Here is a 19027-nt window from a genome sequence, read left to right as displayed (position 1 = left end):
ACCTTCCAGACAGGCTTTAGTGTATTGGGGCTGGGTGGGAGCATTCAGTGAATGCTTTTCAGACAGTGCTGGGTGCACACTCGGTGTCCCTATGCATATCCCAGTTCAAACCAATTGCAGGGGCACTCTGCTGTGAAACTGAACAGAGGGAATGGGTATAACCAATCTTCTTCCCAGACCCTCCCATAGGTGGGTCTCCAGAGTATGTCCAACTCCCTATCTTAGTATAAGTATAGGACCCCAGTCCTTAGGACTTCAGATCACACCTGGATGAAACTCTGCAACATATATCCTGGAACTTCGACACTCTACACAACAAGAAGATGGAAGAATCTCCCTTGGGGTCAAGGAGTGACTTCCCTGTTCAAATAGGCACCAAAGAAGCATCTTGCCTGTCTGCATTTCTGAAGCTCCTGCCGGACTCCGAAGTATTTGTGACTCAGGATATAGATGTACCAACTTCTCAGAGGCCGACATGAGATCCCAGCAAAGCTGAGACCCACAACCCTCACGAATAACATGGAACCGGAACTCCTGGACACATGCACATTTGCCAGTGCATCAACTTGCTGAGCTTTCCTGGAGTTGTGCATTGGGCTACTTATATTCCAAGCCCTAAGCACCATCCGCATCAGAGATTGTAGGCCTACACTCCACGAGTGTTCCGTGAGCCTGCTTCTAGCATTTCTGCTTGAGGCCCCTTTGCAACTCCTGTTTTGTCAACTGGTGGGTCCCCACAAAGGTAACTTTTCTGTTTCCTGGGTTTCCCTGATTGCTCCAGTAGTGCCCTGCCTCCCCACCAAAAGGTGAGGCCATCAGACCTTGCTCGTCTGCACCAAAGCCAATCTCTGCTTTCTGCATACGTTGCTGTTACTAAGGCTTGTTTGGTCCAATATGGAAACCAACACTGCAGCACTCGCATCCTCTATAGGACAGCTCAAATCCAATACCTGGTAATCGTCAATGCCTCCTGGTCCTCGTGGCTGAAGAGTCAAGCTTTAACTAAAATCACCCGACATCGGTGGGAATCCGCCCAATGCCTTTCTGGTCACAGGCTAGTGACCCGGGCTCTGTCCCCTCTGCTTTGAGGTTCTTCACATCTGCGATCCTGGCTTGGATCCACCCGAACACTTTCCACTTGGACGCCAACAGCATCTTCCAGAAGCTCTTCATTGAAATCGACGACTAAACGAAACACAAAAAGACACCTATGCACCAGGCAAGCCTGGGTGAGGTAACTCAAGTACTCCGGTGCTCCCGTGGCAGTTGACTCTAGAACATCCTAGTTCTAAAGCGGTGTGCTCCAAGTCCTCTTCAAAGAGTCCTTTATCTTTAAAATTCCAACTGCGACTTTCCCCATAGAAGTTAATGGTGATTCGCGGCTGTGTTTAGACACTATACACATCCCCCTGTGTCACTACCTTTGGTTTTGAAGGCACTAGGCCTTATATCTATGTAAGTCATGGTATTAATACCACTTTCTTAGTATATGGTTTGGTATGCCCCTAGGGCTCAAGGTATATTGTGCTTTTTTACTGTGTGCTGAATGTACTTTTGCCTCCAGCCTCATAAAGAGACTAGAGGGATGTGTTTAGAATAATACAAATATTTTATATATGTACCTGTTGTGGTTCTCCTTTAATTTAGTCATTCATTAGATTATAAACTGGTAAAACTAGCTGCTTTATATTCCTTCAAGACTTAGCCTGAAGGTTGCTCTCCACAGCTACCACTAGTATTGCTTTCCACAATGTTGTCTTTAACCTACCATCAATAAGGGGTTGTTTGGACTGGTGCAAGGTGCCCACTAGAATAGTAGACAGGATATGCCAGGCCAACTTCTCACATTGGTGGCAGCGCTGGGATTCCAGTTTGCCATTGTTTTACCAGATACCACATGTAATACAACCTTAAATACAGTACGTTCTACTGAATTTAGAGTTGTGTGTCAAGGGCTTAGCACACTCTTTTAACAACTCAAGAGAGTTCAGGAGGTAAACAACTAGAGTAGGTAGTGCTTACACACCTCACTAGTAATGTCTTCAGTGCCAGGACCTGGTATCTCCTTGTCAGATGTCAGTACTTTACAGACGTCTAAGTATGACACATTCCCTTTCTCTGAGTTAAGGGCTCTGTGTACTATGAGAAAACTGAAGACTGGCAAAGGTGCCACCACCCAACGACTCAGAGAGGTATTACTTTTAGATAAACTTAAAGAGGCTTCAGAGCCTGAAAGGGTAGATAGTAGCTTGGGAGCAGCAGATACGTGTAGTGGAGGGAGAGCCCTCTTTGCGCACATTGCTATGTTAGTATAGGCTTATTAGGAGTTTAAACAACATTTTACATTTTTGCCACTTTTGCACACAAAACTGCATGTAACTGTTGTTTTAAGTTACGCAGCTTGAATTTTGTCACATGAGAAGGGCTTATTTTACATATCCCTAGACTTACATCGTGATCTTAGTCTGCATAGCGAGTACAGAAGCATCCAAGGTTATCGTAACAATGTATGCTGTTATTCAGCCTGATCGGCCCACCCTCTAGACACAACATGCATGCATCTGCAGTTAACTGAAATTCTAGCAACTTTAATATTGCACTGCACGCATGGTTTGTACACTTGGATAAAATCCATTTCCAGAGAGAGAGAGAGATTTTGTAGATCCTGATGTGATTACTCTCTACTGATCTTTGAGGTACGGGGTTCACCATGCAAGCTTAAGCGACCTTCCATTATTATAATAACACTAGCTCCTAGCAATGGAGGGTGGTACACAAGGCAATATAGGTCCTGTTTCCACAATCATTATAATACGATTTCTCCTTTTGTGTTTTATGGAATTGTATCAATGCTGATCATGTTATTTTTAATCATATTCCTGCTTATGTTAGCAAAAATACTGCATCGTTGAGCATGTTGTTAAAAAATAAACATTTTAAACTTTTCTCTATTTACTCACGTTGTGAACTGGTATGAGAAAAACAAATGAAAGAGTGTTCTTGATTCCCACTATTCCTGGGAGTAGCCTAAGTCGCATGTTCTGGGCTGTCTAATATTTGGTAACTTTGTTGTAGAACGAAGTGCTAATGAGACACTGATGCTAGTCGGTTAAGGGTTCTAGGTACTGAGGTGAGTCTTTTGGTACACCACAATTCACTGAGGTCCTGAGTCTCTGTGCACAGTTCTGTGTATGAGCAGGATCCACAAAAGATGAGGAAGCTCGCAGTGATCCAATCCCACCGGATTCAGACTTTGATGCTGACCAGGGAGGTGACAATGACCTTGACCTGGACAGTGCAGCTCCTCCTAGTGGTAGAGATGGAGGCCCGTGGGGTCCTGTCTTTATCTCCCCAGGAAGAATTGAAGGTATACCAAAAAGGCCAAGATCTCTCTCTGTGGATTCTAACAATTATAGCGTTTCTATAGGGACCCCTGTCTCTTCTCATAGGAGGGACACTTCCCAGGAGAAGAGAGAGCATCATATGAGACTTGAAGAAGCTCAGCTGATGATAAGGAGTCAAAGAGTAGCCTTAGAAAGGGAGTCCCTAGAGCTTGAAAAAGCAAAGAAAAAATGGGACTAGAGTCCCATGGTGGCAGCAGCTTCCCTAGTGGTAGGGGACATTCCTATGACCTCAGAAACTTAAGCAAGATTGTCCCTCCCTACCAGAGTGGGGATGACATCCACAAATGGATAACTGCTCTGGAAAGGCCCTGCAAAGTTCGGAAGGTCCCCTAGGAGCAGTGGGCAGCAATCTTGTGGCTCTCATTTGCAGACAAAGGTAGAGAAAATCTCCTCGCTGTCAGAGAAGAGGTTGCTGGTGGTTTTAAAGTCCTGAAGAGTGCTCTGATAGATGGGTTTGGCCTAACCACTAAGCAGTATAGAATACAGTTCAGAGATATCCAAAAGGCTCAGACTAAGGACTGGGTTGACTTTGATTGTGCTACTAAGGCTCTGGAGGGCTGGTTACTGGACAGTAAAGTGTATGATTATACAGGATTATACAACTTGATTATTAGGGAGCAGATCCTTAATAACTGTAAGAATCGGCTGTTGCATCAGCACTTGGTAGACTCTGATCTGACCTTTCCCCGAGAATTGGGAAAGAAGGCAGACAAATGGGTCAGTACCAGGGTGAAGCAGAAGGGGAAAAGGGTAAAGATCAGAAGTCTTCACAAGGCCCTCAAAAATCTTCTAATGGTGGGATTCCCAATCATCCAAAAAGAAAGGACAAAAGAAACCATGGTGTAAAGTCTGTAAACAGAACGGCAATTGGACTAGTAATTGCACTAGAAGTAAAGACTCAACTCTAGCCACCATTGCCCCTATGGCAACTGTTCCCGCTAGTTCAGCTCCTAGTGGTGGTACTTAGCAGAAGGGTGTAGTAGGGTTAACTCTGGGTACTGATGTAGGCTCTGGCCTAGTCAGAGTTCCAACTCAGGGTACGAGTGCTGCTGCGCTGCTACATGCTACAGCTCACTTAGCGCTTTATTTTAAATGCAGGCGGCACAAGCTTGGTGCTCGCACTGCACTGTATGTTTAAACTTTCAGCTGCCTTTGCAGGGGGCACGATTGAGGTGCTCGCACTGCGGGTTTATTTTAATTTTGTTTTCCTAGCGCACTACTGTTCTGGCACTGGCGCTGCTGCCGTGAGAGAGCAGGGGTGCACAATCTCAGGTGCTGAGCTGTATACGTTTTAAACATCATGTGTACCTTCACCTGATTCCCACTCCCCGGTCCACCACGAGCCTAGCTCGTTGTTGTGGAGGGAGTTTCTTGTTTTCTCTTTACTCACTTCCGGCGGAAGGGAGGAGCGGTCTAGTTTCCTACCGCCGCCTCCCCTCTTAAACACAGGAAGATGGCTGGATGCAGACCTACTGATTGAGGGTACGAGTGCTGCTGCTCTGCTACCTGCTACCGCGCACTTAGCACTTTTTTTTTATTGCAGGGGGCACAAGTTTGGTGCTCGCACTGCGCTGTTTGTTTAAACTTTTAGCTGCCTTCGCAGGAGGCACGATTGAGGTGCTCGCACTGCGGGTTTATTTAAATTTTGTTTTCCTAGCGCACCACTGTTCCTGGCAATTCACCTGATTCCCACTTCCCGGCCCACCCCGAGCCTAGCTCGTTGTTGTGGAGGGAGTTTCTTGCTTTCTCTTGACTCACTTCTGGCGTAAGGGGGGAGCAGTCTAGTTTCCTACCGCCGCCTCCCCTCTTAAACACAGGAAGATGGCCGGATGCAGACCTACCGATTGAGGGTACGAGTACTGCTGCGCTGCTACCGCTCACTTAGCACTTTATTTTAATTGCAGGGGGCACAAGTTTGGTGCTCGCACTACGCTGTTTGTTTAAACTTTTAGCTGCCTTCGCAGGGGGCACGATTGAGGTGCTCACACTGCGGGTTTATTTTAATTTTGTTTTCCAAGCGCACTACTGTTCCTGGCACTGGTGCTGCTGCTGTGAGAGAGCAAGGGGGCACGATCTCAGGCGCTGCGCTGTATAAGTTTTAAACATCACGTTTACCTTCAAATGATTCCCACTCCCTGGTCCACCCCGAGCCTAGCTCGTTGTTGTGGAGGGAGTTTCTTGCATCTCTTGACTCACTTCCGGCAGAAGGGGGGAGCGGTCTAGTTTCCTACCGCCGCCTCCCCTCTTATACTGATGTGCTGGCCGACGCGCAGCGGATGCGTGCAGCGGGCGCGACGATGGCGCATCGAAGTCGCGACAAAGTCCAGCCCGTCTGCGCCCGTCCGCGATGGGCCGGGACCAGGGACCATGCCCCTTGGTACATTCCCAGGTCCATCTCTTATTTACTCTAGAGAAGTCCTCCTCAGCCTCAGATCATCGCATTGCTCATACAGCACATCCCTGAACTGTCATCTGGCCCCCATAACCTGTCCAAACTTCAACCATTCCCTGTCTTCCCTTCCCTCCCTAACGAATACAGCTACTTGCAACTTCCTGTCATTTCAATCTTGGCTTATATACATAGACTCCCCTCAAGTGTGCACGTTTATTAGCCTAAACTGCAGCTCATTAGTCAAACACAAGAGAGATATTTTCAATCTTCTCACTTCTTCGCAACCAGCGGCCCTATTTCTCACAGAGACCTGGCTTAAAGACTACTCCAGTCCGGACATCGCATCCGCCCTCCCTGATATCTATACATACACAGGAAAAAATAGAGTGGGGAAAGAGGGTGGAGGGATAGATATAATTTTTAACAGACTATACTCCTTTAAATGGGAGGACCTTGACATACCTAACTACGAAGCAGGTTATTTTAAACTTTTGTTATCTCCCAACTTCACCCTTTCTGGGATACTCATCTATCGTTCTCCAGGCCCAGCCAGCTCCTGGGCCATGGTCTTTCCCGAGTACATAGCTCCACTACTTCAGAACTCCACCAACTTCTTGATTATTGGTGACCTGAACTTACATTTTAACGACCCATCTTGTCCTATCAGTACCAATCTTCTCCAGGACTTTGCAGCTCTCAACATCACCTTAAACAACTGTGGCCCCACCCATAAGGCAGGGAACCTCCTCGATCCCATCTTTTTGAACTTAAAAACTATTACGTGCAGACCGTCCCTACCCATTCTATGGTCAGACCATTATATGGTTACCTTCTCTGTTACTATTGGTTGTTCGTCCAACATCCCCTCTACCTCCACTGAATTCAGGCCAACCAGAAACTGGAAAAATTTGGACCTCATGAAACTCAATTCCTGGCTTGAGAATACCAGGCCCCTCACCGAAGTCACCAGCATTAAAGCGGAGGCTGCTACTATTAGCTGGCTCACTCAAGCTGCCAACGTATGTTTACCCCAGTGAAAACAAAAGCACAATCTAGACCATCCTCCTGCACCTTGGTTCACAGACTCACTGAAAAAAGAAAAAACTATATGTAAAAACCTTGAGCGCAAGTGGCGCATACACTATGATTTAGGCTCCAAGCAAACTTATAAGATGGCCTTAACCAACTATCACTTACTTTGTAAAACTGCCAAAAGGGAATATGTCAATATAACCATACTTGAGGCACAAAACCACCCAAAAGCACTTTTTAAGTTTGTACAAGAACTTTCGTGCGCATCATGTTAAGACGTCTCACAATGCAACTCCTTGTTGGAATTTTTTATCTCTAAAATCGATGCCATCTATACTGACTTTGACGAATCTATTCCCCCTCCCCTCCTAAATTACTTGATCCAGTCATTCTCTGTGACCCTGAGGCTTTAGTGGATATGCACCTCATACCCTCACAACAGAATAGCCTCCTTAAAGCACTTGATCCGGTGATCTTCCATGAATCTGAAGTCTCGGAGGATGCCAACTTTCCACCGGCACAGCAGATCTGTACTTGGGATCTCCTTAATATCACCACACTTCTTGATATCATCAGCAATATCAAATCTGGCTCTCCACTGGATCCACTTCCCCACAGATTCTAAAAATCCTGGACACCTCTTCCCTTAATCTTATTTTGGATTTACTTAACTCCTCCCTCAGAGAAGCCAAGTTACCTTCTACATGGAAACATACAATGATTGTGCCCATACTAAAAAAGGCCAATGCTGACCCCAATAACCCATCCAATTTCCGCCCCATCTCTCTCCTCCCTGTCTTCTCAAAAATACTGGAAAAACATATTAATACACAACTCTCCCTGCATGTTGAATCAAGAAATATCCTTCATCCATCTCAATCCGGCTTTTCGACAGAATCTACTCTGCTGGGGGTCTCAGAAACCATTTGATGCCGAGTGGATAGGGGGGAAACCGTGGCACTAATTTTGCTTGATTTGAGTGCCGCATTTGACACGGTTTCCCACCCCAACCTTATTAATGCCCTTAAATCATCTGGCATCACCGGCTCAGCCCTCAACTGGCTTGTCAGTTTTCTTTCAGACTGTACTTTCCAAGTATTCTCCCCTTCTTCAGCCTCTCAAACCTATAAATCGGCGTATGGTGACCCCCAGGGCTCCATTTTGAGCCCCTTACTTTTTAACTTTTATGTCAGATCCCTGGCTACGATTGCGGAACAAGCTGGGCTAACCATTTACTCATATGCCGATGATACACAGATCATCTACTCCCTTCCAATGGGATCTCACTCCACCCCCTCTTCCCTCTGCGTAGGGCTTAGTAACATCGTCACGTGGATGCACAAAACAAACTAAAGTTGAACAGGGGGAAAACAGAGCTCCTTTTGTTTGGCCAGAACACTACTCTGTGGGGACCCCAACATTGGCCCTCGCAAATGGGCACCCTCTCCGTTCCCTCTAAAACAGCTCGTAATCTTGCCATCATTTTTGACAACCAACTTTCCATGAAGCACCACGTGGTTAAAACCTCTTCTACTTTCATCACCATCATCAAGTGGCTCTGAAAAATCATTTGGCGCTGCCTCAGGAGACACAGAAAACCGTAGTCCAGGCCTTAATCACCTCTAGACTGGACTACGGAAACATTCTTCTCCTGGGGGCTTGCAAAGAGGTGAGCCGTAAACTACAGACAGTCCAGGACATGGCAGTTCGGCTGCTCTGTAAACTACCCAATAAATCCTCCACTTCTAATTCCCTACGTAACTTGCACTGGCTTCGTATTGAAAGCCGCACGAAATTCAAGGCTCTATGCTTTATGCATAGAATCAATGCAGGTCGGGCCCCACCCTACCTTAGTACTTCGGTTCATCAGTACTGCCCAGCCCGTACTCTTCGCTCATCCAATCAGCATAGGTTTCAGGTTCCCAGAGTTAAAAGAGCCAGAATGGGTGGTCATTCCTTCTCCTGTCTTTCTCCCGTCCTCTGGAACTCTCTTCCCCTATCTCTGCGTACTGAATCTTGCTACCTCATGTTCCGCAGAGAGGTTAAAACTTGGTTATTTAACCAATAACCTGCCTCCTTATCTTTCAGTTTGCTCACCCCCTTAATCTGGTCCTTAGCGCCGGGAAACCTCTGGGTATATGTGCACTTTATAAACTTAAATATAATAATAATATAATGGTGTCCTGATCTGTAATGGAGGCATGCATACGACCTCCTGCGTGAGTCCCCGTAACCTGGGCAAATACAGACAGCAGACTTTGATAAATTGAAGAGAGGCCTTAGCCTACAGTAATACAGGGACAACTGTCACTATGGTGACACTAGACCATGTGGACCCTGGACAGATCATACTTGGTGAATTTCACCAAGTGACCAATGCTAGCAATGTCAGGACAAACCATGCCCTGTCAGTTGTTAATTTTTCCATGGGAGGGGTAACTGGCCTCAAGAAAGTTGTGGTAAGTGCAGACCTCCCTGTTGAATGCTTAATTGGGAATGATTGAGAGACTTAAGTTTGGTCTGAAGTGAATTTAAGGACCCATGCAGAAATGTTAGGGCTCTCCACACATGTGTTTTCTGTGACTAGGTCACAGGTCAAAAAGTCTAACACTGAACAGGCCATGGATTCTGGAATAATGGACCAATTGCCTTCGAAGAAAAGGAACAGTAGGGTTAAGGCAGTGCCTTCCCCCTGACTCAGAGTAAAGATCAGTTTCTTTAAGTGAGATGATTGTCCTCCTTAAGAAGGAACTGTCCCAGATGAGCTGCCCTTCTCTTGAACCCCTCAGACAGCAAGCTGTTGCTGAGGCTCCTGGGAATGCTCATGCCACCCATAATGTTTATTGGGATGATGGACTCCTGTATTCAGAGGGTATTCAAAGCCTGGTGCAGCCAGGAGGTTGGTTATACCTTTGAAATTCAGGGGCTTCCTACTAACACTAGCCCATTATATTCTGGTAGCAGGACACCTGGGCCAAAAGAAGACTTGGGACAGAATTGGCCCTCACTTTCATTGGCCGCATATGTCTGAACACACAAAGGAGTTTTGTCACTCCTGTGTCACCTGTCAAGCCAGTGGTTCGGCAGGTGGCACCACAAAGGCCCCCCTGATACCACTACCTGTGGTGGGGGATTCCCTTTGAGAGAGTGGGGATTGACATTATTGGACCAATGGATCCTCACACAGCATATGGACACAGGTTTATCCTAGTGGTGTTGGACCATGCCACTAGGAAACCAGAGGTTTTTCCCCTTAGGACCACTACAGCAACTGTTGTGGCAAGAGCCCTCTTGGGAGTGTTATCAAGAGTGGGTTTCTACAAGGAGGTAGTATCTGACAGAGGTGCAAACTTTATGTCCAGCTGCTTGACTTCAATGTGGAAGGAGTGTGGAGTGAATTACAAATTCACCACACTCTATCACCCACATTGCAATGGGTTAGTGGAAAGGTTCAACAAAACCTTAAAGGGTTGGATCAAGGGTCTCCCAGAAAAGCTTAGGCATTGATGCAACATCCTACTGCCCTGCCTTTTATTTGTAAACAGGGTGGTTCCTCAGAAGGGGGTTGACTACAGCCCTTTTGAACTTCTATTTGGGCATCCTGCAAGAGGATCATTGTGTCTGTTGAAGGAGGTTTGGAGTTACCTCTCAAACCCCCTAAACAGGACATAGTGACTTGGTCTCCGCTCCAAGATGGCTGAATACATGCAGAAGACACTAACAACCTTGAGGCTAGCCAGGAATTACAGAAAGCATGGCATGACCAAAAGGCTGGACTGCCTGTTTATCAGCCAGGACAGTATGTGTAGGAGTTCCCAACAACTCATCAAGCCAAGACAAGTGGAGTGAACCCTACACTATTGTTAAACAGAGGGGAGAGGTTACCAATCTGGTAGACCTAGGAACTTCCAGCAGCCCCCATAAGGTGCTTCATGTCAACAGACTTAGACCATATGTTGACAGGGCATGGGCTTGCTCATGGCTCCTGATGAGGGACAAGAGGAAGAGAGTGATCCACTCCCTGACCTGCTCTCACAGAACCCTGATGATGGATCAATAGATGGTGTAGCCTTGGCAGACATCCTCACTGGTCAGCAGCACATTGATTGCAGACCGTTGCTCAATCAGTTCAGACATATGTTCTCTCTGACTCCAAGTCAGACTACCTGGTGCACTCATGAAGTGGACACTCGGGACAGTCTGCCTGTTTTATGTAAGATTTACAGGCAACCTGATCATGTCAGGGACTGCATCATTACAGAAGTCCAGGAAAAGTTAGATTTGGGAGTTGTTGACTCCTCAGATAGCCTGTGGGCTAGTCCAGTGGTCTTGGTACCAAACTCTCACACCCAGGGTGGTAAGAGAGAGATGAGGTTTTGTGTTCACTACAGGGGTCTCAATGCAGTCAAAATGACTGATGCCTATCCAATCCCAAGAGCAGATGACCTTACAGATGTATTGGCCTGAGCCAAATTTCTGCGCACATTTGATCTTCCAGCTGTCTACTGGCAGATGAGATTGACTGATTATGCTAAGCCAAAGACAGTATTTTCTACTCCTAGTGGGCACTTTCAATGTGTGGTAATGCCCTTTGGTTTGAAGAATGCACCTGCCACTCAAAGGTGGGAGTCACAGACTGCACGTACCCTACACATATCCTCCGTTATAGATATCAGAGTCACAGACTGCAAGTACCCTGCAAATTCATTCTGTAACAGATGTTGGAGTCGCAGACAGAGACCGAGAGCAGAGGACGGCCCGGGACCAGGGTTCGATTCCTGGTGCGGCAGGTTTCTGGACCAGGGTCAGCGGACTCGATAATTCTCTTGCCTCGGTGCCCACTCTGATCAGCGATCACACTCGGTAACTCTGGGCATTAGCTTGCCTCATCCTCACTAACGGCCCCACCAGACCGCCGGGGATGCCTGGTCTCACCCTGGAGATACCCATTAAGGGACCATCTCTCAGGGAGGCCAGGAAGGGTTTCGCAGCGGTCGAAGCGCCTTGGGACCCTCCGGGTAAGTAGTGCGCTATATAAATGCCTATACATACATACATATATACATTACAGATGTTGGAGTCACAGACTGCATGTACCCTGAACAGCCCTTTTGTTACCAAGGTTGGAGTCCCAGACTGAATGTATCCCACACATCCCCTCTATTACAGATGTGGGAGTCTAAAACTGCACATACCCTTCACATTCCATCTGTTACGGATGTCGAAGTCACAGATTGCATGCACCCTGCACAACTACTGAGTCACAGTTTACAAAGTCACAAACTTTACGGTCCATACACAACTGATCTGTTATAGATATTGGAGTCCCAGACTGTTGGTGCCTTGCATACCCCCTCTGTTGCTCTGCCTACACTGCACATTCTCTCTGCTACATATGTCAGAGCCGTAGACTACATGTACCTTGCACATCTCCTGTGATACCGATATCAGAGTCACAGGTTGCACGTACCCTACACACATCCTCTGTTACAAATGTGGGAGTCACAGACCCTGAACATCCCTTCTTTTACATATGTTGGAGTGATAGACTGCATGTACCCTGCACATCCCCTCCATTACAAATGTGGGAGTCACAATCTGCATGTGCCCTACACATTCCCTCAGTTACAGATATCAGAGTCACAGACTGCATGCACCCTACAAATCCCCTGTGTTACCGTTTTCAAAGTCACCAAATGTACGTACCATACACAACTCCTCTGTCACAGATATCAGAGTCACTGGTTGTATATACCTTGCACACACCCACTGTTACAAATGTGTGAGTCACAGACTGCACATACCCTACACATCCCCTCTGTCACAGACAGAACATTCCTTCTGTCGCCAACTGTACCTATCATACACAACTCATCTATTACATATGTTGGAGTCACAGATGTCACACTCCCTGAGATTTCTTTCTGTTACAGATGTTGGAGTCACAGACGGGACATACCCTATACATCTTCCGCATTACTGATTGGGGAGTTACAGATTGCAGGTACCATGTCCATCCCTGTGTTAAAGTTTTCAGAGTCACAAGCTGTACATACCCTGCACATCGCCTCTGTTGCAGAAGTCAGAGTCGCAGCACGTTCTGCTTGTCCATACATAGGTCAATGAGGTTTTGACGGAGAACTCTCTGCCACAAGCTGCTTTTTGAGAAGGATCCAGACAGTCCTTGAATGCAGTTAGAATATTATCACTCCCTGTTGGAAGAAAGCATACTGTGATGTAGCATAAAACAGATCTGAGCATAAGTTGCAGCCCATGCATTGTCATCTTGAAGGAGTCTGGTGATTTACCGGTGGTGAAACAGGTACAGCCACCACTTGTTCATCGTTAAAGTGGTTGAGCAAGAGTTCATGTGTTAACATGTTTTTAAAAAGCATAGATCTATGATATTCATCACATGATTAATTGGTGTCATACTTCCCTCCACCCACAATGCTGCTAACTCCATGGCATTCTACCCTTGAGCTTTACATCATGTCCTTTTGTATCCATTTCCACAATTCTGCCCTTCCTGAGCTTGTTTTCATCTATAGATTGTTTGGAAACTATGAGTTTGAAATCAGGCGAGAAAGAACTCTGGGTTTGAGGATTGTGGAATTTAGACCCGATAGCACATACTAGCCAAACAGAAGTCGGTTCTCTGAGGACACAATGGAGGGGCATTCTGGATGTCAAACAGGAAGCTTGCAGGCACCTTCAACAATGGGCACAATGCTTCCAATGGGGTCACGTGTTACAGATACATGACACATTGTACTCACCCAATGTGCAGTTCTCCAGGCCTGCGACGCAGTGAGTGACGTGGGGAGGGCACTGCATGAAGACACCCGAGCAGCTGCTGGTGTGGAGAGCGAAGCACTGCTCGCATACTAGGCAATCTCCTGGAAAGAGAAATTCAAATGAAATGTTTTGGGGATATAGAGAAGATAAGAACATTCTGGCGCACAGTATAATGCAAAAATAAATACAAAACAAATGCACCAGCGACTAGTAGTGGGAGGATGGAAATTGAATGTAGGAGAGTTGCTAAAAATCTACCACACCAAATGTCATAGCGTAGCAACCTATGGAGCAGGGGTTTGGGGTTATGCTCCCACAGACACTTTGCAGACGGTCCAGAACGGGTTTTTAAAATATCTACTGGCCCAACCACAAAGTGCCCCAACGTACGGTTGCCACGTCGAGCTGGGTATTGATTACCTGACAGACAATATCAAATGCCAACCGATTCTGTTATGGCACTGTATCTGGTCTAAAACGCAATGTCATCTCACCCGCTCTCTGATAACTGACTGCTTGTCCTTGGCAAACTGGAATAAAATCCCCTGGCTTTCCTATGTCTCTAACTTCCTTAAGGACCTGAATCGTACATCTTATTTCCCAGACCCTTGCTCACTGGTAGATGTTAATAGGAAAGATCTGAAAAAACTGTGCTTAAGTCATCTGAGAGAATTACGCCTCGCACAAGAAGTTACGAAATCCTCAAATGTACAGATTCTTTCTGTCCAGACTGTTCTGGGTATTCAGCCATATTTATCTTACCACCTAACTAATCATGAAAAGTATGTTTTGACTAGGTTTCGCTTTGATTCCTTTTTCCGCCTAGTTACTTTTCCAACAGCGAAGATCTGGTCGCACATCCTCATGAAATGCCCTTGCGATGGTATATCATCTCAATCTACAATCCATGTAATAATGTTTTGCAGATACTATGAGATTCCTCGCAAGCGCTGGATCATTCCTTCACTCCGGAAACTGGGACTGAGAACTTGTCGGCCCGTTTATTTAGCTCTGCAGTTCCTGGATTCTCAATATATTGCCAAATGCGTAGCTTGTCTAAAAATCCGCTATATCATTGAAGTTTTTTATTTACTTGTTTTGTATCCCAATGAATTGTTTTTAACCAATGATTATTAATGTTTAAAGTCTTTTTTATTGTTTTAATGTAACATACATTGAATTTTTTATATGCACTGTAACATTTTATTCTTGTACTTTTTATGGTTACGCTACATGCAACCGAATAAAAGTAAAAAAAAAAAGAATGTAGTAGAGAGTTACATTCTTTGGGGCGTAAAAAAGATATTGAGCGTAAACTCCAAATGACACATGAGGAAGAGACGAAGAATAGAGAAAAGCAAGAACTGAGACAGAATTACGATTGCAGCAGAAAGAAAGTGTCAGGCAGACACAGAGAAATGGGTAGGCAGAGGCAGATAGCAAGAGATACAAATACACTGAGACAAAGACAGACAAACTTAGAGACAGGTAAAGACCGAGGGATAGAATTACTAACATTTGACTCAACGAAGAGCAGCAACCAAAGTTGATGTGCTGCTTTGTATCAAAGGGACAGAGCAGAACAGGGCCATATCTACTAAGATATGATTAATGGTGGGTGGAACACGCAGAGTTCCATTCTGGAGTTGGGCAGAGACACATAAACTCTGCAAGATTCCTCTGAGTTGAGCGAGTAGGTAGAATTTGGCACGTCGCAATGCTTGCACTGATTTTTAGCACTAGAGCTTTTTCAGGACCTAAAAATATGCGTGAATGGCACCATGCTGTGTACCAGAGGGTGCCGCTTCATTCTGCTGTTCAAGCAAATTTTCTGCTCGAGAGGCAGCATTCTCGACACCAATGGCTGCAACCCACAACGACTCCTAACTTTAAGAAAATCTCACCAGGTGGCGTTTTAACCTCAGAAAATCACGCTAGGGGACACAAAGTCTCGGTCACACTAGACAATTTAAAATTGGCAAAACGCATGTGAAAAAAAAACTGTGCCACACAGCGGTTGGCAGAATTTTGCCAGTACTCTGAATCACAAGTGTAACGCAGAGAGGGCAAAACTCTGCCGGTGGAGAGATCTACCCCCTACCCACTTTAATACATTGGGATGCATGTGTTTAAGAACCTCAAACGTTCTAGCAAAATAATAAGAAAGACCCCGAAAAGCAAATGAATAAAATACATGAAATCAAAGAATTATAAAGAGGCACGGATTAAGCGTTTATGATAGCTTGGAATTATTTCTGAACTAAACAGTCATTGTGTTTTTGCATAATCTGGATTATCACAACTTCATGACAAATATACAGAACAAAAAAATATGCTATGAACATGCATTTGATGCACATTCAATAACCCATGTTTCTATGCTGAAATGAAAGGCATCTCTGCTTTCGAAGACGCCACGCCAGGAGTGACTACTGGGCGTTTCATTCTAAATAAAGAAGGGAAAAACACTTTAAATCTATTTGTTGTTGCATTGTTTATTTAAAATCGTTGCAAGAGGGAACATGGCCCGCAGAACCCCAGCTAGTAAACCTGCCCTCACAGCAGTGAAAGCAGCCCCCACCCTGCCAGCCCACCGAAGCACCCGGTAGCCAGTCCTGTCCTGTAAGACACAGGATCACGACAGAACTTCAGACCTCTTCTGTGGGTCAGACCTGCTGATCAACCAACAGCTGCACATTCTGTACTTAATCAGCAATGAACCAAATCTAGTTTATTATCCTTCTTTTCTAAGCAAACTGTTGGTGTGAAGGTAAAACATTTGACACCTAAACTGTAACTTGCGTTTAGAGGTATATGCTTTCTGGAGATAGTATGCCAAAACTGTTTTCAAAATAAAATCTTGTTTAAGGCTTTTATTTGTAAAATTGAATTTGCAGCAAACAGGTAATCCAGTGTAGAACAATGAAAGGAAGATAGTGTATCTATAGATGCCACCATGTTTCATCATTACAATCTGCCAAAGCTCAGCTGTAGGGCTGCATGGATCAGATTCCCCAGTCTTTTCTGGCCACGGTCCAGCCAAGGTCTGGTTTAACAGAGTTGCCTTGAATGGTAAAAGTGTGAGTATGTTTGGCTTTGAATAGTTTTCACAAACTCTTTGAAATTGAGTTTGGACACTATCCAAAAAAGAGTCACACAGATAAAACTTACAAAGAGCTCAATAAAAACATTCCTTAGTAAAATTCATAAAAACTAGTCTCAGGACATGAACAAAGTAAAGGGCTTATTTATGAGTCCCTTGCAACACGTTTGCACCACTGTTGCATCCCTTTTTTAGTGCAGTGGCATTGTTGATAATGTGCCATTGTGCGTCATATTTACAAAGTGCAGGATACATTATACCTGTGTCAGGTATAATGTATTCACGGTGGGCGTTCAAACTCAAGAAAGTCTTGTAGAAGTGACGCAGTGAAATCTATCGGATTTCATTGCACCACTTCTAGGACGCTGCTGCGTCAAAACCTAATTTCTGCCTCACAGCAGGCGTAAGGGTGATGCAGTGCAAAACATAAAGGCCTCCCCCATGCATTGCTGGAGTTGCGTCATGCTTGCAGCACAACTCCAGCAATACATCGGTTTTAGCCCACATATACGTCAGGATTCCTGACGCATCTGTCAATTGTTGTCACTTTGAGCGCCGCACTGTAAATACAGTACAAAAGGGGATGATGATGGACGGAGCATCTGCACCAGTCAAACGCTCACACCCAGTGAAAAGATCAGGGTTTAATCCATCACCAATCTTTAGCCACCCCAGTTCAGACATGGCCGTATGCAAATCAGTCTGACCCTGTGCCTCATGGGAACACTCCAGTATTCACACATCCCCGTGAAAGATAACAGCGGATCCTTGTTTGCTGGCGATGGAGATTTAACATTTGCATCCACATTAGTTTTCTTTGGAACAATTCCATTACCAGATACGGTATGACCTAAGTATTCGACTGTACGTTTAAACAATTTACATTTGTGTGCTTTCAGTGTTAGACCATGGTTCCCCAATCTCAAATGAATCAATTGCTTAGATTAATTTCTTAAAAAGATCAAAATATCGTCCTGGAAACACTTGACATATTCATCAACATCTCCAAAAATCTGGAACATCACTCTCTGAAATACTAAGGCTGCTGACGCCAGCCCAAAAGGCGTTCTTGTATATTGATATAAACCAAAAGGCGTAATGCAAGCAACGTTTTTTTTTTTATTCTTCCATTAGTTCTATCTGAAGGTACGCAGAACGTAGGTCTAATGTGGAAAGTATTTGAACCCCTTCAAACATTAATACTACTTCATTGATATTTGGAAATGGATGACAATCTATAATAATATTAGCATTAAGAGCTCTCACACATACCCTTAAATTTTGATACGGCTTGCAGAAAAGAACATTGGGGGAAAACCACTCTGAGGACTCGATGGTTTCAATAATGCCCTCATCAGACAACTCCTTAAACATCTTGTCTTATGCTAATTGGTACACCTCTAATTTGTTGTTTGATTGGTATTGCATTTTCTATTAACACAATTCTTAGAGAAAACTTTTTTTAGATTTCCCAACTTATCACAGAAACATTACCATAACTGTTCAGTAAATTATTTTCCCTTTCATCAACCTTGTTATCAGAACTAATCAGTGCAATTTTCTTAAATAGATAATCATCACTTAAAGAGATTGGTTCAATTGCCCTTGGATTTAGAGTAATGCCCAGTTTATACTGGTCACGCTATCCTAAGACATTGCCCCTTTTTTTAGCAATATATAGTTTAATAGATGCACATCATATGTTTGAAATTTAGATTTACGTAAAACCACCTCAATCTTAGTTCCATCGAAACTTTCTGCAACAATATCAAATGGTAGTAAGTTCTCCAGACGTAGTTGTTGGTTCCATTTTTCTCGAAAATATTGACGTGTAATTATTGTCCATGGGGAAACTGAGTCTACCATTAAAAATATATCCACACCACAAATTTGAAATTCCCTGTTGGGTGATTTCATAACGTGACCAGGAACACCATCAATAATCGAAACCACAAAGCCCTGTCTACATTGTCTGCTTCCTTTAACATATTTGAAATGGTTCCCTCATTACTTGTAATGTCGGACACCGCTCCACGTGCATGTGTGGTATTGCGTCTGATATCTCTACACACACTAGTAAAATGCCCAATCCTGCTACAGTTTTTACATTCTTTGTTAATTGCAGGGCAACCTGGAAATGAGGCTAGATGGAACTTATTGCCACACCTATAACAGGCACCAAAATTTTGAGATTGATTTTGAACATTCCTATTGGTGTTAACTTTATAATTGTGTGGCAATCATGTATGACGTTGTGGCTGATGTTCATTTTTTGGTTTGATGTAAAAAATTTCTTCT

General features: G+C 44.7%; 1 protein-coding gene across 2 annotated transcripts in view; it reads right to left on the bottom strand.

Annotated features, from left to right (window-relative positions):
- The window catches only part of LOC147718146 (phospholipase A2 inhibitor and Ly6/PLAUR domain-containing protein-like), a 33099-nt gene that overhangs the window by 9306 nt on the left and 4766 nt on the right, over positions 1–19027 (bottom strand). The window contains exons 2-3 of one of the 2 annotated variants that reach the window (XM_086919221.1): positions 13608–13724; positions 12885–13040 (exon numbers count right to left, since the gene is read on the bottom strand). In XM_086919221.1, coding sequence (XP_086775347.1) covers positions 12885–13040; positions 13608–13724 — 273 coding nt within the window. Of the gene's footprint in view, positions 1–12884; positions 13041–13607; positions 13728–19027 lie in introns of both variants that reach the window. The other variant, XM_086919220.1, reaches the window with a different exon arrangement.

Source organism: Lissotriton vulgaris, chromosome 4_2, assembly GCF_964263255.1.
Source record: "Lissotriton vulgaris chromosome 4_2, aLisVul1.2, whole genome shotgun sequence".
NCBI classification, from domain to species: Eukaryota; Metazoa; Chordata; class Amphibia; order Caudata; family Salamandridae; genus Lissotriton; species Lissotriton vulgaris.
The sequence above is the reverse complement of the archived record's forward strand: the minus strand, read 5'-3'. Positions and strand labels throughout refer to the sequence as shown.